Here is a 26,602-nt window from a genome sequence, read left to right as displayed (position 1 = left end):
AATCGTTTATAACTTGTATTTCTAGTAGACTACGGCCCTTATATCTGGCTTTTATCAAATTCAATAGACAAATTTGTGTGAAAGCATCTATATAATGTATATATACCGAGTTCTTCCTTTTAAGTATAAATTTTTTTTTATAGTGTTTTTCTAACTTTAGACATCATTCCATTCCTATTTGTGCACAGAGCATCCGTGGACAAGCTGCGCTCAATTGACAATGCCTTCAGGAAACAGATGGAGGCTGCCCAGAGGGGGCATGAAGAAAACATGGAACAGCTAGCTCAGGAGAAACAAAGAGATATAGATGAAGCAATGGGCAGGGTAAGTTTTATCTGAATGGAGAAGCAGAATGCAAGGCTATCATTGTCACTAAATCACAACAAACTTTTTTCTTTTTTAAAATAGTTTTGCATACTTTTTATGCCTCCGTTACGAAGTAGCCGGAGGCATTATGTTTTCTGGTTGTCCGTCCATCCGTCCGTACGTACGTCCCGTTCTCGTGATCGCGTTATCTGAAGAACCGATTGATGGATTCCTGCCAAACTTTGGTCATGTATGTATCTTGCAGAGCCGATGAACTGATTGATTTTGGGGTCACGAGGTCAAAGGTCAAAGGTTACAGGGCTCATTATGTATGCAAAAACAGCTCGTGATCGCGTTATCCAAAGAACCGATTGATGGATTCCTGCCAAACTTTGGTCATGTATGTATCTTGCAGAGCCGATGAACTGATTAGATTTTGGGGTCACGAGGTCAAAGGTCAAAGGTCACAGGGCTCATTATGTATGCAAAAACAGCTCGTGATCGCGATATCCGAAGAACCGATTGATGAAACTTTGGTCATGTATGTATCTTGCAGAGCCGATGAACTGATTAGATTTTGGGGTCATGAGGTCAAGGTCAAAGGTCATGCGGCTCATTATGTATGCAAAAATAGCTTGTGATCGCATTATCATTAGAACAGATTGATGGATTCCTGCCAAACTTAGATCATGTATGCATCTTGCAGAGCCAATGAACTGAGTAGATTCTTTGGTCATGAGGTCAAAGGTCATGGGCTCATTATGTATGCAAAAATAGCTTGTGAACACATTCTCATTAGAACTGACAGATGGATTACTATTTAACTCGGGACATCTTGCAGAGCCAATGAACTGAGTAGATGTTAGGGTCATGAGGTCAAAGATCAAAGGGTCATATATGTATATGAGAAATTGCTTGTAATCACAATATTCTGAGAACCTGTTAATAGATTACAATTGAACTTGAATTTGAAAAATTTCTTCTGTTTTGGTTTGTAAATTGCTCTATGACGGAGGCATCATTTCGAAGTTCCATCTAGTTATATATAGAAAGCCATTTAGTAATACTCCAAATAATGATACTGGTTTGTTAATTTTTTTTTTTTTTTTTTTTTTTGGGGGGGGGGGGGAATTGTTTTTTATGTCTTTAGAAATACTTTCTTTTGTTTTTATTCAGTGCTTGGCATTTTGTAAACAGTGGTCTCGTATAAATGGACCCCAGAATTTCAACTTCAGCATCCTATGAGTTTAAAGTATATACAAGAGGCACATGCAAGCAGATCCCTGAAGAATGTAAAATCCAGGGACCTGTTTCACAAAACTTGTCATCAGTGACAAATGACAGTCTTTGTTATAAGCTACTGGAATCCTTGCTTCTGATTGGTTATCAGCAGATTTGTCATTGAAAAAAGGCTTTGTAAAACAGGTCCCAGATGTGTTTATAAGGTTAGTTTGGAGCTGTGGGTAGGGTAAGGTGTAATATTGGCTCCAGGGTTGCTTATGTTACACATCGACCATCGATCAGGGGGTTGCTCTCACCATCTGTCGCTCAAGGGACGTCACAAATCTACAGAATTCACCTTTTTTTTTTTACACTTTATTATTGAAGGAAAAACCATTATCTAAAGATCGTAATTTCTAAATCATTTTAAGGGTCATAAATTGTCTACCATAGTTCCGAGTCCAACTAAGTTGATCTTAGTCATTGTGAAACACTCCCCAGGGCCCTGTCTTGCAAAGAGTTGATATCAATCGCAACTTATTGTACATAAGAGATGGAGACTGCAAACTTGCGATTGATTGGAGGACTTACAATAGATTTGGATCAATCATAACTCTTTGTAAGACAGGTGCCTAATGTATATCTGTCATATATGTACAAGCATGATTGCATAGGACTTTCGTTATATTGTATACTTGTGTAGGTGTCTGATGTTGAGGATGAAATGAGGCAGTTGCTAGCGGAGACGGCCAATCAGAAGAGAGTCACCGAGGAGAAGATACGACGATTGACACAGGCATTCTCTGAGATACAGGATCTAAGATGATGATCACTATTGCAAAGCTGTCGCCGGTTTTTAAATTGTTTGTATTACCATACATGTACCTCTTTGTTCTGACAATTGTTCCATGGGAATTCGGGGTAAAATCCAGTCTATCTAGGTGATAATCTTTGTCAGATTTTCATGTTTTGATTTGTTCAGTCATACTAATTTATACTGACAAAGTTTGACATAGGGGTAAAATTGATCCCGATTTGAGGGGTTTGATTTTTTTGGGAGAAATGGCTCCCAGACTTTTCTTTTAGGGCAGTTTCAAGTGTTGCAGCTTATGAAGTAAGAATATTATGAACATCTTATTAATATCTTGCAACTTTATGGAATGGATATATGTTAAAGGTAATACAAAGTTTTGGTATGGGCCATGAATTTGGTTTAAATGAACATATTGGAAGCATATACGCTCTGACAATATTCAGTGATCGTCGTCGCGGTTGAAATCGAGTCTGAAGTTATGAAATTGAAAATAATAACTCTTTATGTTGTATAGCCCCCTCTTAAGGTCAAGATATCAATAAAATATAAACAAAATGTTTCTTGACTAAAATCGACCGACTAGCTATTCCCATTTGAAAATTATATATCACAACTACATATTCTGAGATTTTCATGGTCTCAGCTACCATTAAACGGCCGTAGGCGCTATTTGAAATTTATCATAATTTACCGGGAGCACCGGTAAATTTTTATATTCAATTTTTCTCGAAAGCAGAAGTGTTTTAGGGGCTAAATTTTCTAGTGCTTATAATACATCCACAGGGGCATCCAAATATATCAAAATTGTAAAGAATCACTATCCACCCAATTTTCAAAATTTCCCAAAACTTTGTATTACCTTTAAGAGGCCAAACGCGTTTGACGCAGAGTAGTTTGGGGCACTTTATGGTAGAAACAGGGAGAGAAGAGAGAAACTTGAAAGTGGAGCTAGAAACAAACACTTGGGGTGTGCTCTTATGTTATACACGATAGCAATGTCTTGGCCCTCAAAACACAGGCCTAGGCTACCGTAAATATTAAAAGGGTTTTACAAGATAGTGAAATTTCAAGGGGTTACAGTAATTTAATTCATAAATTATTTACATCCGTGTAAATATCCATATATCGCTTTAATATCAGAGGCTATTTTTTGGTGTCATTCCTTTACTTGTACATTGATGATATTGTAATTCATGCTTATATGTCTTCCTTCAGTATTTTGAATGTAAATGCATTATTTCATTTACCAATAAACTTATACAAACATTTACATGTATTCATGGTTTTATTTACATTTCTGTATTCCTTTTATTCAACTTCATCAATTCAGCTCATTACTCTGAAATAATCTGAATCTGAATTTGAATGAGTTGAATTCAAATTTCTGTTTTTATTTTTTACCAATAGTTAACACATTTTGAAAAATGTCATGAAGAAAGTAAAGGTGATTTCAATTTTGTTTCCATTTTATAGTGAACACAATGAGAAACACTAAATAATAATAAATGTTACTACATGTATAAATATTATTTTATGTTCTCATTCATTTTTTCAAATTTCATTTTTTTTTTTTTGTTGAAAAACCCATCATACTCATAAAGGTTCATTAGGTGATTAAAGATACCTACCTCCACATACAAAATTATGTGTTTTTTTTAAATGTCAAAATCAACTTTTGTCATCCTGCCCATTTCACACAAGAAGGGAGGACAGTGAAGATACAAATGCATTACCGGTACATGTATTAGGTCAGTAAGAAAGCTGATCGCCTGTCTGATTATCAAGATATTTATGATTGGAAATCAAAACCAAATTTTGCGTTTTTCTAACTGTTTTCATAACACTACAGTCTATTGGGGAAAACGAGTATGGTAAAACCGGTCACTCAAAAATTTTTACTTTTTTGAGGCACTTCATGATCATTTTGAAGCGCAATTTTTGTTAGGGCTTCAATATTACACCATATCACAGACACTGAAAACACGTAGGGCCGTGCATCTCAGATTTAACTAAATGATGCCTTTAAGTGAAGAAAACATCTTAGAAAAATGCCTACTCTTGAGTATACATGTATATCAGACATTGAGAATTTCACCTTGGAATTCACCTTACACCATATCATGTTACAAAGAGACGGTATTCAGTGCAGTGCCGACAGACATCTAAATCTCATATGATCTCAGGGAGACGATCTGGGTCAAGAATCTTTACATAAATACCAATTTGGTACATGAAAATAAACACAGTGCAACGCAGCAACAACTTGAGCCTTCATGGGAGTTTGAAGAACTGCCTTATTCAGTAAACACACTTTCTTTTCAAAAGATATAGAATTGTATATTTCGAGGGGTCAGTAACACAAAGACGTAACTCCATTTTGGCCATTTTGAGAAAAAGTGGTTTAAAGATAGAGGTCCACTTGGGCCTTAAGGAGTTAAGTCTATGTTTCACTAGTCATTGACTTCAATTACGTCTTTGTGTTTCCTGGAAAGCCCACATTTTTCTGAACATTTTGATATCAAATACTCATTTTGGCAAAATATATTGAGTTACGTGTTTGTGTCACTGAACCCTCGACATAGAATTGTATATTTGAAGTTTTGTGAGGATGGGAGCTGTTACCTGCCTTGTTTGCAACATGTGGAAGTGCCTAGATCCTGTCGAACAGAAACAGTTTTTTGTTTTATTCAAATATTCTCTGCCTATGTTTGAACTGAGAGACCCAAATATAGAAATAGAATACAGCTGTACAGATTTTTTTGAAATAATTTAGGATTTGATGCATTCCAACACTTTCATACTTGTGTGATTTAAATGCATCTGCATGTACTCCTTGGTTATTTCAAAGAAATCTTACAAATATTAGAAAATGGATCGTAGTGGCTGAGAGGCTTTGACATTTTTGAAAGCCTAATATTTTAGATAACGTCAAAGTAATAAATGGCATTTTTACAGTGCTTGTTGCAAAATTCAAAGCTGATACAAAGTTTCTCTTGATGCTTTGCACAATTTGTCTAATTTTGTTTAATATCCTGCACTAACCCATGTATATGAATCCGATGCACTTTGCAGTTCTTGGTGAGCATCAGTATGCTTGAGAAAGCAGGAATATTTTCTAGTTTTCATCTGAGGAGATTGGGCAGACAATTTAAAGGGCAATCCAACCCTTGTAATAAGTTGATTTTGTATGAAAGCAGAAAAATAACAAAAGCAGAATGGTAAAAGTTTGAAATGAATCGGACCTATAGTAAGGAAGTTTGAAGGACTGTTTGAAATATGAGATCACTAATAGGTCTATGCGAATCTCAAATTGGTAGTTTGGTTGGTGGATTAGGACGTAGATAACTCTCCCATTTGGCGTGTACAAAAATATCACTAATTTCAGTTTATCTTGAAGTTCCTTCTCTCTTGGGACACTACTCAAAATACGTATTAAAGCTAAAATGTTATTATAGGTCCTCTAAAAAGAATAGACCCCCTGAGCCAGGAACTTTTGACAAATTTAAATTTTAGTCATTTTACATGTTGGAACAAATTTTTCTCAAATGCCCCTCTGAAGACAAGTGGGGGCCATATTAGTAGCCTTGTGATATATACGGACTTTCATTATAACTAAATTGACAGAAATTTAAAAATCATATTTTTGGTTTAAAGGTAAAAATGATTAACCCCTCCCTCGTCACTTCAACCAAAAAGTCGTGTTTTTCTAAATTTTCTTAAATTTGCCCTAACCCCAGTCAAGGGCACATTTAATACCTCTTGAATAACATACATTATCTTCTGAGGAAAAATCCCCCCCCCCCCCCTCATCCTAGGTGGTTTTCAGAGGACCAAATTTGTTTATCTTCTTTTTTTTGGGGGGGGGGGGGGGTGGGGGGAGACAGGGATAGTCATCCTGATATGATTTTCTGTGCATCTTCAAGAAGAAAATTAAAAATTTTGCAATTATTTTCATTTGCTTCATTTTATCATTGAACAGCCACAAAGAATAAAAATAAAATCACACAATAGTGGAATGTTGGATTTTCAAATCTCCACCAAAGTCATATTTTAGTCAGTGTTTATTCATCACTTTTCTACAAGTGCAGGTACTATTTAAGATTTAAAAACACAATAACGAAGCAGGACCAATGTACTTCAACCAACAAAACAACCAATTTTCTTTCTGTTCCAACAACTCTTATCTCAGCAATCCATTATATAAATTGTTTATGGCACACTAAGTCATATAACGAGCATTCTTTGCAGCTCCACACGTTCATTCATCATCTTTTGGCTGAAATAACCCTATACCGGCTCTTGCCTCGTCGATAACTGTCACGTTCTAGATGCCCTTTTGATAATCCTACGCGTAAGTAGAGGTGCCGGGTTACATTCTTTGACAGCGCATCTGATAACGTCATGACCCAACGGAGCTCGTTACACAGATCTCTACATAATTCAAACTAAGACCGAATACAAGTCTTAGGATGTCATTAAAGGTAGGAGGGTTTGTTTGAAATGAAGAAGAATTAAGTAACAGGTGGCATGGCCTCCTATAAGTATACCGGTAGGATTGCAAGTAAATGTTCCATATAGCATTACCTCAAGAAATTATGCCGTTATCAGTGCCTCAAAATGTGTGTCAAAGGTACACCTCTCCCTAAGAATTAACTGCAATTATACCGAGAGATTTATTGTATTCATGCCCATCAATCTACAAGATTCCCAACCAAAGTGTATGTGTAAATTGTGTATAAATAAAATAATTTTGGAAACTGCTTTATATTCGTATTTCTAAATAAATAAGATACAATATTGTTCCACATTTTATATCAAATATAATTGTTACCTTCTCGTGCAGCTATGATTTTCCATCGTTGAAAAGTTAAGGTCTTGTGATTGAATTAAAAAGTCTTTCCAACTAAAACTTGGTGCATGATGTACAAGCGCCCATGTCATGCTGAAAGGCATTACGTCATGCCAAGAATATCTTCATTTATATATCTCTGTATATTTTTGTAAGGAATATTTTATATCAATAGGCAGAAATCAATCTCATCTTTCAGCATACTTAATACAGGTTTCTTTTAAATGTTGGAGGCAGCCTACTTTTTGTTCAATTCAGTCACGAGAAATGACCCTCATACACAAGTAAAACAAGACATTCATATAATTATAGAGAGTAATGAAATGGGATAATGATCTTCATTATGTACAAACGATGATGAGGTAGAGATGAAGGAGAAAGCCATTACTGAGTATATATGTACATTAAAATGTAATTAGCATACAATTTGAAGCACTCTGTAAAGCACAATTATCTCAAAAATGAACATGTTTAATGATATCTAGTCTCTGCATTTATTTACAAGGACTATAATAGTACACCATTCACTTTTTGAAATGCTTCATGAAAAACCAGCTTTCAAGTAAAACCAGAATTTTTTCACTTTAATGGAAACCTTAGCAAACGAAAGTGAAAGTATAGATTTCTATCTCTCAAAATTTGTAGTCATTAACAATTAATTTGGGTATATTCTTCCAAAGGCTATTTTTTTCCCCCGAGTTTTGTACACAAAAAAAAGGCACGTCTATCAGAATTCTCGATTACATTTTAGGATCTCACAACTTGTAACCAACCACCTTAATTTTCCAGCTTTCCGTGCTTCTACCCACGTATTAAGTCCTTGCCAGAGGATGACAACATCTACTGTTTCCTTAAGAAAATGAAACATAACCCATGAGTCCGTGTCCGCTGGCATATGTGCGCCATATGAGTAAATCAATTTTTTTTCCTTCCTTTTTCCACAAGAATGCTGATGTGCCACAGACCAGTGGGTTATAGACTTCCTAATGGACATTCAAGGACAGCGTTAGAAAGCTTACAACTACGAAATCTGCGGTTATATGACTTTCATGATCTGTTTTCTTCTTTCATCTTATTTTTGTGTCCTAAATATGAATATGACCTGTTTTTCTTATTCTAGGTCTATCATCTAATGTCAATAAAAAGGTGGTGTTCAGCAGTTGATTCGTATCTATGGACAACACATTGGGAAAAGTTTCAATTTTCACATTTAAAGCATTGAATACAAATTGTTAACCAAAATCTTTGATACAAGATTCATGAATGTAACAGAACAGCGTTTGCTAATTGGGAACTAGATGTATGTGTTGTCCTGTTGGGGGGAGAGAGATTCTACTTACGTTAGAGCAGCAGGCTATTAAACTATTCTGGTATCTCGGCATTTCCCTCAGGTCAGCTAGTGGTGCCCGGTAAAAACTTGCAGAAACCTTGAAGACTGACAAACCCATGGCCACCCTATCATACACCACACCTTGCACAAGCTTGCTGGATATTCAACCAACCAACCTTGTTTACTACTACTACTATGCAACGGAAGACCAGATTTTGATACTAATATCCTGTACTTAGATTAGGCCTATACAAAAAGATGTTGTATTGCCCTTTTCTTTTCATTTTTATTTTTTCATTTCCAACAAAATACAATACATAATAACGAATACAATGTAAAATGTAAACAAAACATAGTTGCATTTGTAATAAACAAATCTTAATAGAAATTTATACATTTGAGGAAGACAAAAATTGAATTTTTAAATTTAACTGCATTTATATTTTGAGGTCGGTCACCCTTTGCGACCTACCCAAAAATCTTGAAATCTATGGTCTGCTTTTTTAAAAACATTTTTTTGAGAATTTTTTTTTTCAAAATTGAGAAATATCAGCCCAAAGAGGGAGAAGAAAAAAAAAAAGTTTAAAAAAAAAAGATATCTGACCGACCGACCCATGTTTTGGCACCTAAAGGGCAATACAACATTTTTTTAGGCCTTACAAAGATGTCAATGCTGTTCATAAACTATACCCTTGACAATTGTAAGTAAGCATATAAAAACATGTGGATGGTCAAAATGATGACAAACAAAGGCATAAATAATCTTCCATATGTTTATAAACTTGGGCTGACACTTCGATGTTGGGTTTCCATGGCAACCATGCAGAGCTGTCAGAGGAGTTTCCTTGCAAAATATGTCATGAAGTCTCCATCTGCAAAGTTCTGTTTCCATGGTAACAATGATATGCTGTCAGATGAGTTTTCTTGCGTAAGATGTCATAACGATGCCATCTACAAAGTTATGTTTCCATGGTGATGTCTTACTGTCAGATGATTTTTCTTGCATAAGATGTTATAACGATGCCATCTGCAACACAGCTGCATCCATGTCCACTTGTTCTTTTGATTCAGCTTTCTTAATGACTTGCTTGTTTGCCTATCAGAGAGAGAGAGAGAGAGAGAGAGAGAGGGAGGAAGAGAGAGAGAGAGGGAGGAAGAGAGAGAGAGAGGGAGGGAGGAAGAGAGAGAGAGAGAGAGAGAGAGAGGGAGGAAGATAGAGAGAGAGAGAGGGAGAGAGAGAGAGATGGAGAGGGAGGGAAGAGGTAAAGATGAGAGTGTGCAAGAAAGAGTATGAACATGGAAGGGAGGTGAGTAAATGGGAAAATATGTGCAAGGGAGAGAGAGACAGAGAGGGAGAGAGAGACAGAGAGGGAGGGAGGGAGAGAGAGACAGAGAGGAAGGGAGGGATGGAGGGAGGGAGGGAGGAAGAGATAGATAGAGACAGACAGAGAGAGAAGGGGGAGACAGAAAGAAAAATGGAATGGAGGAGGGAAGAGAGAGGGGTGGAGGAGAAGGAGGGAGAAAGAGTATGAATGTGGAATTCAAATGAGACAATTTGCATGAGAGGTGAGAAGATATATATACCAGGGGAAGGAGGGAAAGAGAGAGGGGGGTGAGGGAGGAGGTGTGCGTGCCAGAAAGGGTGTGAGTGTGGAAGGGACATGAGAGAATGGAAGAGAGAGGGATGGGGAAGGGGTGAGATACAAGGGAAATAGAGGAAGAGAAAAGAGAGGGAGAGAGAGAGTGTGCAGGAAGGTAAAAGGGCAAGAAGATGTTTGGAAGACAATGACAGATGGAGTAAGGCAGAGAAACGAGGAAAGGGGAGGGGGGTAAACAGAAAAAGTTAGTGAATAATTTGCAAGAATGGAGAACTTTACTTTTCAAACACAACACAATTAGCTCCCAGTGCTCTAAAAATGGTTTTGAATATCACATGCAATTTTAAACTGAAACAAAATATTACATGCTAGATGATAATCCTCGACTTAAAAATTTACATTCAAAATGACAATTCAACTTAGCCACAATTATCATCTGTATTTTGTTTCTTCTCTCAAACTATGCTCAAACTAACATATCTACAGTTTCTTCCCTTCCCAATTTAAAATCAGACCAAGCCATAACCAACCACTGGAGAAACCTGACAAAGTCCAGATTTTGCTCCCGAATGTCATATCAAGGGTTCGGTGACACAATGACGTAACTCCATATTTTGCCAAAATGAGTATTTCGTATGTTCAGAAAAATGTGGGCTTTCCAGGAAACACAAAGACTTAACTCCATTGAAGTCATTGGCTAGTGAAACATAAACTTAACTCATTAAGGCCCAAGTGCTCATTGACACATAAACCACTTTTTCTCAAAATGGCCAAAATGGAGTTACGTCTTTGTGTCACTGACCCCTCGGTATATCCTAAACAGTAACAGACCAGTCCTTTTTCCCCTACCCTTGAGAGTCAAACAAAAATAGTCTCAAGAGCTCTTAGGAGGAGAGAGAGAATTCTGAATTCTAATAATAAATACCCATTTCTGACATTACTTTTGGCCTTCTGGATATAATGTGCAAAACTCAAGAGGCGGTTGTCCTTCTATAAATATAATCAAATCATTTCAAAAGGAAAAGTATGAGTGCCCCAGACTTTCGAGGATTACTTCTGAAATTACGCAGATTCTGTTTATACAATTGCAGAATTAAAGTTCTGAATCTCATTTCAATCTGTCATGCAATGTACTTGAAAGTGATTCCAAATCAAAATTTTTAAAATGTGAAGGTTTGCAATTTGATTAGGCCTCAGCTTTTCAAACTTTTTCAAACTGTACTTTATTTTGACTCAAACAGAAAAACCTGAAGTGTAACCTTTTTCATTTCAGTGGTATTAAACTTAAGGCGCTGAACAACACTAATTATTCAGAAGCAAATGAATATCTTACAAAATTGCAGATTAAATTAAAGGGAAGTCATTATTTTCTTGCTTGGAGAAACATGCATTATGTGAATATATCAGTTTGAATAACTAAATCATCTGAACCTAATTTTTTTATCATGATTTTAATACCAAACGAAATATGAAACTGCTCCTAAACCATTTTCTCCACCAGATGGAAAAAATAAATCTCAGTATGGCTGAGTGTGCAAAGCAGAAATAATGTGTTTATATTATAGGAGGTGAAACGGTATATGTCACTTTACTTTAAAAAAAAAATATGGTCTACATGATCTTGAATTTGGCATGAAAGGACAAATTCTCAATGTAGAAATTAATGTGAAGCAATTTAAACCAATTTAATCCACCTGTGAAGTTAAGTTGTCATTTTTCACCAATTTTCTTGCCATTTGTTTTCTTCCATCAATTGTAATGTAATGATCGGAAGGGTTGTGATATCTTGCTTCTTTGTCATCATAATAAGTGTTTCTAGTACATATTTTTGGAAATAAATTCCAAGGTTTAAGACTCATTTTCATTTTTCATAATACATTTCCTACTTCTATTTTTTATATTTCTTTTCCAAGGTTTATGACCCACTGTAAAGAATAACAACTTTTAACAACTTATCTGACTAAGTTTTGGAACTAATAATCTAAGACAGATGAACATATAATTGTCATAATGAACGATTACTTTGGGGGTTGGCAATAAGTGTAGTGCAGACATGTTTTTGCATTCCCAATTCGAGGTTAGTTATTTATGTCTGCACAGCAAAGAAGTGGAGAGTCTGGTAAGAAAATAGGGCACTGGAGACTGAAATCGGTTCTCATTTTTAATGTGGGTGTTGATTTGATTTAGAACCACAGCAAAACATGTTATCCCGATCTTTCACCAATCTTCATCTAACTATCTACTTCCATGCATGGTTATTTTGGGTGAAAACATCAAAAATAAAATGAATGTATACATCACTGCTCTGTGACACTAAGTGATTCTCAACTCTTAGGATGAAATAAATGAAGTTTGAACTTTAAACTTTATTATCCAAACAAAAAGTACATTAATATAACAATCAAAAAAGAAAACACATCAGGTTCAAACCACAGCTAGCCCTTTAGGGCAATCAATTTGTCATTAATTTATTAATACAGAGGTTTAATATCTTTTACCTCAGGCTTAGTACACAACATGTTTGAGATTTTCACATTTGATTACTGGCATTTTTCTAATTGGTGCGGTGATATCTCAAATTATCCCATACTCAGTATTCAACATCTATATGCATCCATGAAGGACAGTCTTTACCTCAGTGGCTCAGATATTTAAATATTCCACACCAACAGTCCAGTTTACTAACATATTCAAATGTATGGATGTTTCTTTCTTGGGGACCTATAGAGTATAGTGACGAGTTATTAATGAAAAAACTCAGGGGTGATAGTGAGCACTACAAAAAAAAAAGGATTTTTTTTTCCCCCCTCAACCACGCCCCTCTTGAGTGAAAAAAGAAAGAAGAGGATTCGGGGGGGAAATGGCATCTACTGGTAATAACATTCCCCCCCCCCCCCCTTTTTTTTTCTTTTTAGAGTAAGAAAATTGGGGAGAATAGCAAAAAATAGGGGGAGAATAGGAAAAAATAGGAAAAAATAGGGGGAAAACAGGAAAAAATAGGGGGGAAACAGGAAAAAATAGGGGGGAAATAGAGAAAATCAGGGAAGAAATCAGGAAATCAGGAAGAAATCGGGAAGAAAAACAAAAAAATTCAGAACGAAATTGGGGAATTTTTTTTAAAAATTGGGAAACCGATTAAAATCGGGTAATTATCAGGCCTGAAAAACTATGAGACTTGGAATTTGATCTGCATAAATTACTTGTTGATTTGCGGGCGAGCCTCAGGCTTGCTTTCGGGTTGTCAATAACAAACAACCTTTAATTGATTAATTAATTAATTGATTGATTGATGCATAAAATTGTAATATGTTAGTAAAAACCAATCTATTTCAAATCAAGTTTACACCTCATGTGTCACTGTTGGCGTAAAAAAACATCATCCCCCGAACAACTCAAACAGAAGATGATTCAAAACAATATTAAGCATGTGGGTGCTACTCTAATGCAGGCCAAGTCCACAACCAAGAAGGGTCTTCCTTGATGTGTTAATCCAAATGGAAGTAGAAATGGCCGGAACATGGGGAAATTCTCATCGCAGAGGAATCCCATGATGGGGGATGACCAGCTAGATGCTATTTACGTCTTCAGGCTGTCATTATTGAAGTCTAGTCTCTAAGTGATGGATGAAGCAACTTAGAAATTATTACAGCTTATGAAGAAAAAAATTTAAGGGAGAGAAGATTTGTATGTAAAAGTTTATTCCTGATGTTTATATGCTTATATTATTATTGATGAATTTGATAGGATAAGCATAAAGTCATATTGTATCAGCTGGACAAATATTGCTTTGTCAAATGTTTTTTGTTGTACATTATCAGGTTATATAATAACTATAACAAAACAAACAAATAACCCTGATATATATATATAAAATCATGTATACCTCTTTTAACATTGTTTGTTATTCATGTATTTTCAGATAATAGGTGAATTAGCAGTCAATATTATGAACCCAAGGTTGTAAAAAAAAGCTGCATCTTACTTCATGCAAGGCCAGTGGTGTCACTGAGAAATGGGTAAGGGGTAGTGCACATTATTCATTAGTAGATCTTGATTTAAAGCCTGTCTGCACTAGTTTAGCCAGGAGGGATTAGACCATCCAATGTGGTCAGTGACAGATGGTTATCTCATCAAATCAGCTCTCAATTAACATAAGAAGAAGTGGATCATGGGGGACCAGCGGTCACCGATTAGCCATTGTTTGCTATCTAGAGGGCGCAAGTAGCTATAAGTAGTGCTGTGGGGCTTTAAATAGTTAATTTTCTAACCAAATTTTTTTATCTAAATATATATTTTTTTCTCTTTGAGAACCAGATCACAAACTATATAAGTTATTGAACAAATTATCATGAAAATGGGGGCATCAGGAGTAATTGCTAACAAGCAAGCTGAATATTTTCTGCGTGAAGAAAAATGGGGTCCCCAAAATTTTAAATTTCCCAGTAATGTAAGTGGCAGTAAAATGGAACAACTGGGTTTTCCAAATGGTTTTCAGGCTGTGTAAATGGGCCTAAAATGTCCTTTAAAGCCCCTCTGCACTAGTTTGGCATGGAGGGATTAGACCTCCCTGCAAGGTCACTCGCAGGTGGTTATCTCATCAAATCAGCTCTCAATTATCATAAGAAAAAGGGGATCGATCATGGGGGACCAACAGGCACCGATTAGGCATTGTTTGCTATATAGAGGGCGCAAGTAGCTATAAGTAGTGCAATGGGGCTTTAAGGTGCATGCATGCTCCAAGCTTATCAATCGGTAGCTTATTAGCCAGTGGATGCAGGATGACAAATGACCACATCATAAATAAATCAAACCATCACATCGTGAAACATTATCAATAATTTGTCCCCGCTGAAATATGGAGAAAAAAATGAGATGGCCCTCAACCAAGGGTCCCCCTTTGATCGTTAGTTCTGACCCGCATCTTCCAGTTCATTAGACGGGTGGAATGAGAGACTGGGGAGTACTAGAGGGTCAGGAGAAGAGACCTTCTATCGTTATTTTTCACCTCTCTCATATTCCTTGTCATGTTCAAGTTATACGGCTCCAAACCTGAGAAAGAGCAGCTGGAGAAATATCATAAATATAATAAATGAATAGATGGGCTGAGTTTATAAGACACATTTACAACAAAGAAATTCAATTCTTGGGGGGGGGGGGTGTCATTTCAACATTCTCAAAATTCTGACATGTTTCTTTAGATGAAAGAACAAAACCAAAAAAAAAAAGTTGTCGGTCTGAACAAATGGTATTTCACAATTTTGTTTAAATTGTGTATTGAAATGAATGAACATCTTGTTCTAATCCAGTCTTTAAAAATATGAATATTAAAAATAAGGGGTGAAATTATGTTTGTTTACAATATTGAATTCTAATCGTTCTACAATGATGAAAAACTAACATCATAGGCATCATCCTCACAAGGAGTAATTTCACAGCTGTTTTATGCAGTGTCATCACTTTGCTTCCCAACACTTTTTGGACTGATTTATAGCATACACTTTTAAAAGTTAAATAGTGTCTTTAACTCTTAATGTTTCTTGCAGACAATGTTGAACATCAATCTCTTCCCCACCCACCATGCCTTGTCACCTGCCGCAAATGCCACTTCACATAGGCACACGATTCACAAAAATATCTTTTTATCGGTCAAGAACCATGAGGAGAAACAAACCATGCTAAAAAGAGGCCTTTGAAAGACCATAATGTACAAAAAGTTAATACCCTTCTGGCTTTCAGCTAACATTATTGATTCAAAGTGCCACTCAGAAAGTCTACCAACTCACTAAAGTCATATCAGAAATTCAAAACGAAACAATGCCCTTCTTGCGCCGACAGTAGACATTATCTGTCTTTAATTGATTCACAATTATCTGTTAAGAGTTACATGGGTGTTAACTCATATCTGAAATTTTAAACAAACTCTTCTACAACAAATCGATGCACTTCTCGTGACTCTCATGCATATATATAGATAATTTCTCGACTAAATATCCCGCTAATTGCAGCTGCGGGCTAATTATGAAGACGCAAATTAGCTGGATGATTAGCGATCGGGATAGTTAAAATAGCGGGTTATTTGGCAAACTTGAGCTGATGAAGACAGGCCTTTTGAGATATCTTTTCTACACATCTTCCCACTTGACCTGCATAATTATGTGCCTGTTATCATGATAAAAAAAAATAAGAAAATAATGTGAGAAAATCCACTTAAAGGATCTATACATCCACTCAATGTCCGATTCCTTCTTGTGAATATAATAGGATATTGACAGATTTTCATTGATTTTATTCTGCCAATCCCTGCTTTTGGAGTTGTTTTTTGTTTTGTTTTAATGTCTGGGAAATGTGATTGATTTCAGATGAGTCTTTTAATCGATGATCAAAATGAGGCACCTCCTATCCAGGTCATTGCACTATTAAAGAGATTCTGACTTCAACAATTTCAACTGAAGTCTGAAATGGAGGCTTTTTACAAAATTAGTTCTCTGCTTCGCCTTTTTCGTCATCTCTCTCCCTCCCCCCCAATCTCTTTCTCTCTCCCTCTCTCTCCCTCTCTCTCTCTCTCTCTCTCTCTCTCTCTCTCTCTTTCCATTTGTATCCTTCTTTTCCTATCTAATAAGTGGTTACTTTGCATAGTGAGAAAAAAAATACCACAGGAGTTTATTTGTTAATATCTTGCTTTCTGCATTGACTATAGGAAATCTGACAAAACCCAAAATTGTTGGGGTTCTATAAAAGAAGGAAAAGGAAAACATTACTTTTGGTCTGTATACCCGTAACCAGACTTCCTCCTTGAATAAACACATTAAAAAGTTTTCCAAAATAAAGGCTTCAAGAGATTTGAGATCATCTGGAATAATGACGAATTTCCGGTGTTAAATGTGGATCCCGAGGAAGGCCCGTACGCCTCCATGCCGAATAACAACACAAGATCAGGAAATTGGCGGACCGATGTCAATACTGCAATGAAATCAATCATATAATGAGTCTCATGATGACAGACTTATAATACAGAAAAGAGAGGTGAAACCTTAGCTGTGCCTCGGAGCTTAGGATACCAAGACCACAATACCAGAACCACGATGCCTAGTAATTACGGATAAATTGTCCGATTTTGAATAGAGAGGCTAATTAGGAGTAATCGAGCTTGATATTTATACCTCCATGTTTGAAAAACATGCACTTTAAAGCCCCACTGTCCTACTTGTAGCTACTAGTTCCCTCTATATAGAAAACTTCCCAAATCGGTGCCTGTTGGTCCCCCATGATCCTCTTTTTCTTATGTTAGTTGAGAGCTGATCAATGAGATAGCCACCTGTCAGTGACCTTGCTGTGTGGTCTAATCCCTTCTGGTCCAGTAGTATTGACGGTCTTTAAAGGCATGAAGTAAAAGGTATTCTCTAATATCCTAGTTTGTTAAGTTGTGCATGTATTTACCTTAGAATACTAAGCCCAATTAATGTAAATTGCTAGTTTCCCATCCTGTTTTGCTGAAAACTGGGACTAGGTTCCATGTTATTTGACATTTCTTTAATTTGATATTCCTGTATCCTGCATATCAAAATTCTATCAGGTGAATTACAATTTTTTTAAATTTCTTATCTTATTTCACCTGTGCATGTTTTTCAGAGGCTCAAAGCATGGGGGAATTGCATTATATTAATTTTTTAATCTCACCATCCGATGTCCTAGATTCTTATTTCAAGTCATTTTAAAATAAAATAACATGTAACATGAACACTATGGCAGGCAAAACTTGAAGGAAGAAGGGGGTTAGAAATTGGGAACTAATATAATTTGGCATTTCATGCATGAAATAAAGTTGAAGTTGATGTCTCCATGGTTGCTTTGTGAATGTATTTAGGCCTGCTCTAGAATACTAAGACAGGGGTGAAATTGTAGGATATATGCAGGCCAAACTTGCACTGGTAAATTGGGTGGGTTTGTGATTTTATTTTCATAACTAATATAAACATATCTATCTGAAGGAATACTTGACTAAAAACTCAGAACCTCCTTGAATAGTAAAATACTTGTGAATTATGAATACAAAGGTTATGAATGTTGTAAGACATCATGTGATTATAATAATAGTGGATATTATATCATTCATATCCACCATGCAAGGGCACTCCAACATTAACCCAGGTGATCTGCAAGGCTACTGATTTCGGTTTCGGTGCTTTCTTATAAAAACATGCGCATGGCCATAAATATATCAACACATTTCCTGACATATGTGAAAATATGTAGGTAAACATGCCATGCACAATCATAAATGACATGAAGAATGCGAATACTCTATTCTCCTCCCCATAATGTTTACGATGGAAGTGGTACATAAATATTGCTTCCACTTTGCAGAATGACTCATATACAGACTGGTACAAAGATTTCAAGGAAATCTACAAGCTATGTTGTATTTGTAAAAACACAGCACTAAAAATTACAGCACATTCAGACTTATGTGACAATATTTCATGCACAATGATACTAGGAATGAAGGATGCAAATCTCCTCCCCATACTTTGATAATAATAATTTGCCCAGAGTTGCAAATGAAAGATAAAATGATTTCAACGAAATCTATGAGCTATGTTGTAAAAACATGGCAATAAAAATGTCAACTACAATGCCAATGCATGGAGGCTGTCATCATAAAAACCTTTATCTAAAAGCAAACAAATTACTTCATATTTTACAAGAGAATATCCCAAGGTTTTCATGTTTGCCATCTCCTACATTGTAATGCAAATTTTTGCCCCCCCCCCCACACACACACACCCTCCCCATTATTAAATCTCCTGTCATGAATTGAAACACTATTGTACTCAGTGAAAAGGAACTACTGCAAAGTTTGTGACACCAATCAATTTTTTTTCCCCAAAGATTTAATTTGATACACATTAAAGAGAAAACTTTAGCGGTTCCCTTTTCATCTCTACTCCCTCTTTTGTGTATTACTTTTTATCTTCCAAATGTTCAGATGAATAAAAAAATATACGATCATTATATACATCCATCCATCAAAGGTTGACAAATGAACACAATAAGACTAAATTACATGTACCAAAATACTATAAAGCTAAAGAAATTTGATCCAGAATCATCAAATACAAATCTTATTATTTTCTTTTCCCTACCATTATTCAAGTTCCATATAATGATAGATATCTTTTTATCCAAACACGCACCTGCAGATAAACCTGTGTCATAAATCTTCCTAAATAATTGTATGGATTAACATTTTTGTATCTCAATCACAATAAATCGTCGATACAAGTATGTCATTATCCATGAGCTTGACTTTATAGCTTTTCATCAATTATCCTGTCAAAATGAACTTTCGGTTTCAAAAGAGGTGGTAATCCTTTACATACTCCTCATGACACCTCCATTTATATCAAAATTGAGGGTTCAGTGACACAAAGACGCAACTCCATGTTTTGCCAAAATGAGTATTTGATATCAAAATGTTCAGCAAAATGTGGGCTTTCCAGGAAACACAAAGACTTCACCCAACACCCCATTAAAGTCAATGGCTAGTGAAACATAAACTTTACTCCTTAAGGCCCAAGTGCTCAGTGACATATAAACCACTTTTTCTCAAAATGGCCAAAATGGAGTTACGTATTTGTGTCACTGACCCCTCAAAATTGTTGGCTGCAATACAAAAGGGCATTAGACCTATCCAACTTAATAAAAGTTAATGCCTTTCTGGCCTCCAACAGATAGATTCATCTATAATTTAGAATACTGAATAGCTTGGGGGGTGATTTGATGACTTATTAGAGGATTGGAGGACAATTATAGTTTATGTGATTTATGCTTTTATAGGTGTTAGTAATCCTATGAGTATAATCTGTATTTAATCATATTCCCTGTCAGATTGTGTAAATGTATTCAGGTAACTTAGTTAAAGTGGAGTGTCACTAAAAGACACGTCTGGAACGCAATATGCATAATTGTTGGAAATAATAATTTTATCACATAGAGGAAGAAGCACATCATTCCAAACACACGTTTTCATGCTCCTTTGTTGCTGAGCTACTTTATGGCATCTGAATAGAAAATCTTATCAAATACTGGTTTAAACCTTTGATTTAGACCTTTATCAATCTAGATTTTGAATGCTAAGGAATTCAAAATCAATATCTAAGAATTTATTAACATAATAAGTCATAGAGGAGGAGTTTTTGCCAGATGCTCGGCACATATGGGCCTACATTATTTGTATAATTCACAAAACAAGGATTTTCATGAAATACTCTATTATTCTGATGTTTTATTCATCATGATAGGCTAAGATTTCACAGAAAGCTTTAAAAATCCTTCCAGAAATTATTTTCTTTTTTTTCCTTCTCAAGAACATGTCTCTCATCACAAGAATTGGCTGTAAGCTATAATTAGCAGTCTGGCTCCTAATGGTAAACCTCTCGTCTCATGAGGTTCTGAGTTTGGACTAAAAGGGCAGAAAGGTCTTCAAAACACCCAAGAAAAGTCTCATTATATCAACCGCAAATTATTCCTCCAGGGAAGAGCAATATTAACATGTATCGGGATATTGTCAACGCAGTATTGCTATGCCGCTGAAATAACCAGAGGGAAAAAATGTAGAAATAGGGAGGGATTATAGTCTCCATGGCTGCTCAGTGACAAAATGTAAACTTTTCAACCCACAAATGGCTGTTCTGTTGAAATAAACGGGGAGAACTAGGGAAGTGACAATATATGAATTAATCAATCCATATATGTCTGTGCTCTAAATTTTAAATGGGGAGGGATTATAGTCTTATTATTATTACAGTTGCTGACAAAACTACAAAATTTAAACCCATGTATAACTGAGAAATTTAAAATGGTGAAGGATTAGCATCTCTAGATGACTATAATGACAAAACTTCAATTTCCAATGCATATATATATATATATATATATATATATATATATATATATATATATGGCTGTGCCACTGAAATAGCTACAAGAAATATGAAATGGGGAGGGATTATAGTCTTATTATTACTACAGTTGCTGACAAAACTTCAATTTTAAACCCACGTATAACTGAGAAATTTCAAATGGTGAAGGATTAGCATCTCTAGATGACTATGGTGACAAAACTTCAATTTCCAATGCATATATATGGCTGTGCCACTGAAATAACTGCAAGAAATATGAAATGGGGAGGGATTATAGTCTTATCATTACTACAGTTGCTGACAAAACTTCATTTTTAAACCCATGAATAACTGAGAAACTTCAAATGGTGAAGGATTAGCATCTCTAGATGACTACAGTGACAAAATTGAAATTTTCAACTCATATTTGGCCATTGAAAGATCTGGAGAAATTGTAATGGGAGGTATTTTAATCTAGCTGGTGAAACATAAAGTAATGTATAAAGGCAACAAATATATAATACAGGTATCTCGATCACCTGCAGACAAATAATTGAATCAAGAGTCTTTCAACTTTACTCATGGATGTGGAACTTGCACCTGAGGGGATTTCTTGAAAGTGTTTACAATCATGCTGATGTAACTTTTCAGTAATTTTACTAAAACCAGGGGTGTTTCACAAAGACTCTAAGTAGAACTTCACTCTAAGTTGGACTTAAACATTATGGAGAGCCATTTGTAGCCTTAAAATGAAATATATTCAAAAGCAGAATTTCAAGTATTTTAGACTTTTCATAAATTCCACATCAAGAACATGGAATTTCCTTGATAATAGAAAATATGAATGATTTGAATCAATATTTTATGCATTTTAAAATATCTTTTAATAAAATATTTTCAAAGATGCTAGCGGCTTTCCATAATTGTTAAGTCCAACTTAGAGATAAGTTCAACTTAGGATCTTTGTGAAACACCCCCAAGAGTGCTTGGAGTTTCAAAAACATGTCCCCAGTGACTATCAGCACCTGGGATTTGTTCACTAATAATCTGATTTGAAACCTGTTGATACACTTCATAGAGCCAGTTTGTCCGAGAGAGCTGATCTTGGCTCCTCTTTTCTTCCTTTTTCTGCTCTTCATAATGAGCCGTATCTGTTACTGCTGGAGGCAACGGGCTCAGGTACTCTGTCATTAAAGAACCCCAAACGTGACTTTCTCTGCAAGATTTGGAGTCTAATTTGGGCGAGTTCTGTCTTCAGCTTCTGCATGGTGACCTGAAGATAGCTGAAAATGTGCCTTTTGGTGCATTTATTTTGCTTTGGATTGAGTTAAAGGGATCCGGTAACTTTGTCTCAGATTCTGAAACAAAATTCTGGATTTAGCTCATACTGCAATGATAATTATACACCTTTAGGACAGTCAGGAACCCCATGAATTTTACAAGCCGATCGCCTGTCTGATTATCAAGATATTTATGATTGGAATTACAAATTTTGAAAACCGTTTGCCAAACGGTTTTCATAACATTACAGTCTATTGGGGAAAACGAGTATGGTAAAACTGGTCACTCAAAGATTTTTACTTTTTTGAGGCACTTCTTGATCATTTTGAAGCGCAATTTTTTTAGGACTTCAATATTACACCATATCACAGACACTGATAACATGTAGGGCCATGCAGTACCTCAGATTTAACATTGTTAAACGATCCCTTTACCTTTAACACCCGCTGTACAAAGTACACTGAATTAAATAATATGGCCATTCTAGGGCAGCAAGGGCCCCTAACACCCCCCCCCCCCCCCCCAAAAAAAAAAAAAAAAAAAAAAAAAAAATTAAAAATTAAAAAAAAACTATCATGTTTTTGTTTAACATTCCACTAGCTAAAATCTATTACTGTCAAAAACAAACTTCTCATATCACTTTCACATACTTGTAGGCATACTAGGCCTACCATAAACATAACAGTGGTTTCAAAAGTGATAATTACGAAACCATCTTCAAAACAAAGTCAACTAAAGATTTCTTATTATGACTGGATAGTAGATACCATGAATTATGAAATACTGCTTTTTGACAAGCTTGCTTAATTGTTAGAATGTAAAGGTCAGACAAAATAAAATTGACAAAAGTTCATTATTAACTACAATCTCTCTTGGCCAACTATCATTCCATACATATTCATTTCAAGGTGGGATCATCATGAATACAAATAATCTCAGTAGTACAACCATATATCATAAGAATTCAGGTTTTTATATTTCATTGTTCAAACACCACTGCCACAAATAACACTCAATATATTGACAAGGTACAAAAATATGACTGCCAAACCAACAAATCCCCACTCGGACTTGAATTTTTTTTTGTATAACTGTACAAAAAAATATGGAGTTATACTAAATGATTTGTTGTTTAACAAAATGTTGCAATGCAAAATGGAGGTTTGAGCACTGTTGTTTGAAAGAAGACTTTAACACCTTGGGAATTATCATCGGTGTGATCATTATATCCAACAAAAACCATACAAATGGTTGGGGCTTACCGAGAGCGCATACCGACATGACCAGCGCTATTTATTACTTTGTGTACTTGAGCAATGCCCAATATGAACTGACACAAAACATTTGCTGATCTCCCTCAATAGTAACTTTTTTAATCTTAATTTGATGTTCCTAAATTTACACAGCATTCTTATTCCAGTTGTATACCAATCTAAGGTGATTCTTTAAACATTTCATTGCATCATACTGTATAAAATTTCTCCTGTGTGAATGCCCCGAAATACACAGGAGAGCAAAGAACAAACCAAGTTCGAGCAGATCCATCACGTCTACAGATTTCTGACAGGGAGCAAAGCGTGATTCATAATTTCATCAATCAAACGTGGTCAACAGGGAGCTGTCTCTCTCTCTCTCTCTCTCTCTCTCTATCTCGATGGCCATGAAATCCCTCTAGAATGGGGTCAAAGCTGACATTTGTTTCACCAAGTCCAACAGCTTAATCTACCAGAAGGAACTTCAGCAGTGGTTATAGTAGCCCATTCACACTGGACGAAAAATATTTTTTTTAAACTCATGAATGTTTCATAAAGTATCATATGAAAATAATATAAATTTGGAGAGCCAGAGCTGTCAAGTTTGATGGACATGAGTGCTTTACCAGAACACACTATTATTATTATAATCGTAGGGTAAAAAAAGGTGATTTGAAAACAGTATTGTATGAAGAAAGTAAGAAACATTGTATAAGTCAACTAGTTTTGAATATGTTTACTGACATAGCAACTGACCAATCATCAGCATGCACACACTCTAAGCCCTACCCAGTTATACGATTTATGTACAATAGAACGTTCACATCAGAAACGGACCGGATTCTTATTGAGTTTTTGTTCAAACTACACTGGTGCTCACAGCTCTGTTTCATCATAGGTTTCATAATCCAACTTTAGACATAAATATATGTACTTATCTTCTTATAGCAATACAATGAATTTTCATGTCTGAACAGAGATAAAACTTCCAGAAAGAACTTCAAGGGGGTGTTTCACAAAGACTAAGATCCACTACTGGACTTAACTATGGCAGGCCATTTATGCCACTGGTTACTCTCATCATTGGTCTCTCAATTATGATCTTTAGATAATATTTTTTCCTTCAATAATGAAATATAAAAAAAGGTAAATTCTGTAGATTTGTGACCAATATTTGTATGTCCCTTGAGAGACCAATGCCAGGAAATGGTGAGAGCAAACAGTGGCATGAACAGCCCGCCATAGTCAAGTCCAACTCAAAGTCGATCTTAGTCTTTGTGAAACACTCCCCTGAAGTATAAAGACCTATATATCCTTGAGGAACCTGGCAAGTTTAATCCAATCTTGTATTGCAAGGAGATGGCTTAATCATCATGGAGACTGATTAAGAAAAGTTTCGAGAGTTTACACCGCATCGTTGAAATCCATCTACATTGCATATGACCGTGATTTAGTTCGAGTTGAAAGCTACCAGTATTCCCAAAACGGAGGAGAGTATAGTTCCTTTATTCCCCATTGGCAGAGTCTGTGGGTATAATTCCAATTACTTGTGGTTTTCAAATTGTTAGCTTTACAAGCCTGTGCCTATTATTTGTGTGGTGAGCTTCAATCAATCATATCTTTTCTAGAAATTACACCCTAGATTTGTTTAAGAAAGAGGAACTTTTTCTTCAAAATCTGTATATTTCTTTTCTTACTTTGTATGACTCTTTTTTTTCATTCTGCAAATAAAACAAGTCTACTTTGTAGATGAATATCAACTTCTGAGGGATGTTCCTCTATGAATTACCCTTTCATTTCTGTTAAATTAAGGCTTAAATGATCGAAAGCAATCTTGACTGCTGGTATAAGACAATGAGGTTTTTGACAGTATAAATAAGCCTATGTAATTTTATACTTTAGACTATACACTGCAAAATTAGGTTTTTGATATTATAAATGAGCCTAATATTTATTTATTCAAAATGTTGTACTGAGAAAAAAAACAGATCCTTAGAATTTAATTTTCAAATGAGAACATTGCCCTGAGAATTTTCTGAGAAATTCCATGCAGAGAATCCCCCAGACAATTTTCGGAAGCAATTTAGTAAATGAAGTTATAGAAAGGCCTATATATACTTACTTGGTTTTGAGCTTGTTTTGAAGAAGTGGCTGTCAGAGACTGTTGCATACTTGAGAAAGAAGCATTGCTCTTACTCACTTGTTCCTTAGAGGACTTGCTTTTCATCTGTTTCAAAGATACAATAATACAAGACAAAATATAATCACAAACTTGTCATATAGTTTATTATTTAAATCATTTATAGTCAGAAGGACTACGGTAAGCATTTACGCTGAAGACTAGTGAGAAACCATGAGCTGTTATCTGGGCAAGCGATGTGATACATTCTGTAATGTTGCACCGTAAGTCTCATTTGTTCCTAAAATACTTTTTGGAAATTTTTTGTCCTTTTAAATTCAAATTACAAATGGGTTAATGTATTGTGAAGGTCATTGAATACCACAGAACACTGTTTTTTTTAAATTAAAGTAAAAAATTAAAAAATGAAAGGTTATACCAGGAGGAGAGACCATGGGGCCACAATTAATAAAATAATAATCATAAAAACGGTGCTTAAAAAGTGCTTATATTATACCACCAACTTAAGTCTCTAAGCACTATGTTTTTCTCGTCCCAGGCACAGGTGATGCCAAATAATTGATATATATATATATATATATATATATATATATATATATATATATATATTTCATAAGTATAAATGAACTTGTCATCTGATTTCAGGCATGGTAGGGATTAAACATTTATCCATATTCTTTTAAAAATTACATGACTGAATATGGGCTATTCAGCCGCTTACTTCCCCCTTGATATTTGTACTCATTTTCAATGGAACAGAAAAAAATATAATACAACTAACTAATACTACTACATTCACAGAGCAGGTATTATTCATAAAAGTCATTTCTTCAATATTCTCATTATAAATACAATGAAAAGGTAGATCCCCAATTAAAATATTGGCTTTGATCCATGTATCAAGTCAAA

General features: G+C 35.4%; 1 protein-coding gene and 1 long non-coding RNA gene across 2 annotated transcripts in view; one reads left to right on the top strand and one right to left on the bottom strand.

Annotated features, from left to right (window-relative positions):
- Positions 1–3,617, top strand: part of LOC589182 (leucine-rich repeat and coiled-coil domain-containing protein 1) — a 47,157-nt gene extending 43,540 nt beyond the window's left edge. Inside the window, exons 23-25 of the mRNA XM_030975579.1 lie at positions 189–324; positions 2,231–2,704; positions 3,208–3,617. Of these exons, the coding sequence (XP_030831439.1) occupies positions 189–324; positions 2,231–2,353 (259 nt within the window). The 3' untranslated portion in view covers positions 2,354–2,704; positions 3,208–3,617. The remainder of the gene's footprint in view (positions 1–188; positions 325–2,230; positions 2,705–3,207) is intronic.
- Positions 3,618–9,520: 5,903 nt separating this feature from the next.
- LOC115920373 lies at positions 9,521–25,775 on the bottom strand. Its single transcript, XR_004062368.1, has 2 exons — positions 25,676–25,775; positions 9,521–9,616 (listed from the first exon to the last, which is right to left on the bottom strand). It is a non-coding gene; the product is annotated as an uncharacterized LOC115920373 (long non-coding RNA).
- Positions 25,776–26,602: the final 827 nt, after the last annotated feature.

Source organism: Strongylocentrotus purpuratus, unplaced genomic scaffold, assembly GCF_000002235.5.
Source record: "Strongylocentrotus purpuratus isolate Spur 01 unplaced genomic scaffold, Spur_5.0 spur5_scaffold_8, whole genome shotgun sequence".
Classification (NCBI taxonomy): domain Eukaryota; kingdom Metazoa; phylum Echinodermata; class Echinoidea; order Camarodonta; family Strongylocentrotidae; genus Strongylocentrotus; species Strongylocentrotus purpuratus.
This window is presented reverse-complemented; position numbering and strand designations above follow the sequence as displayed.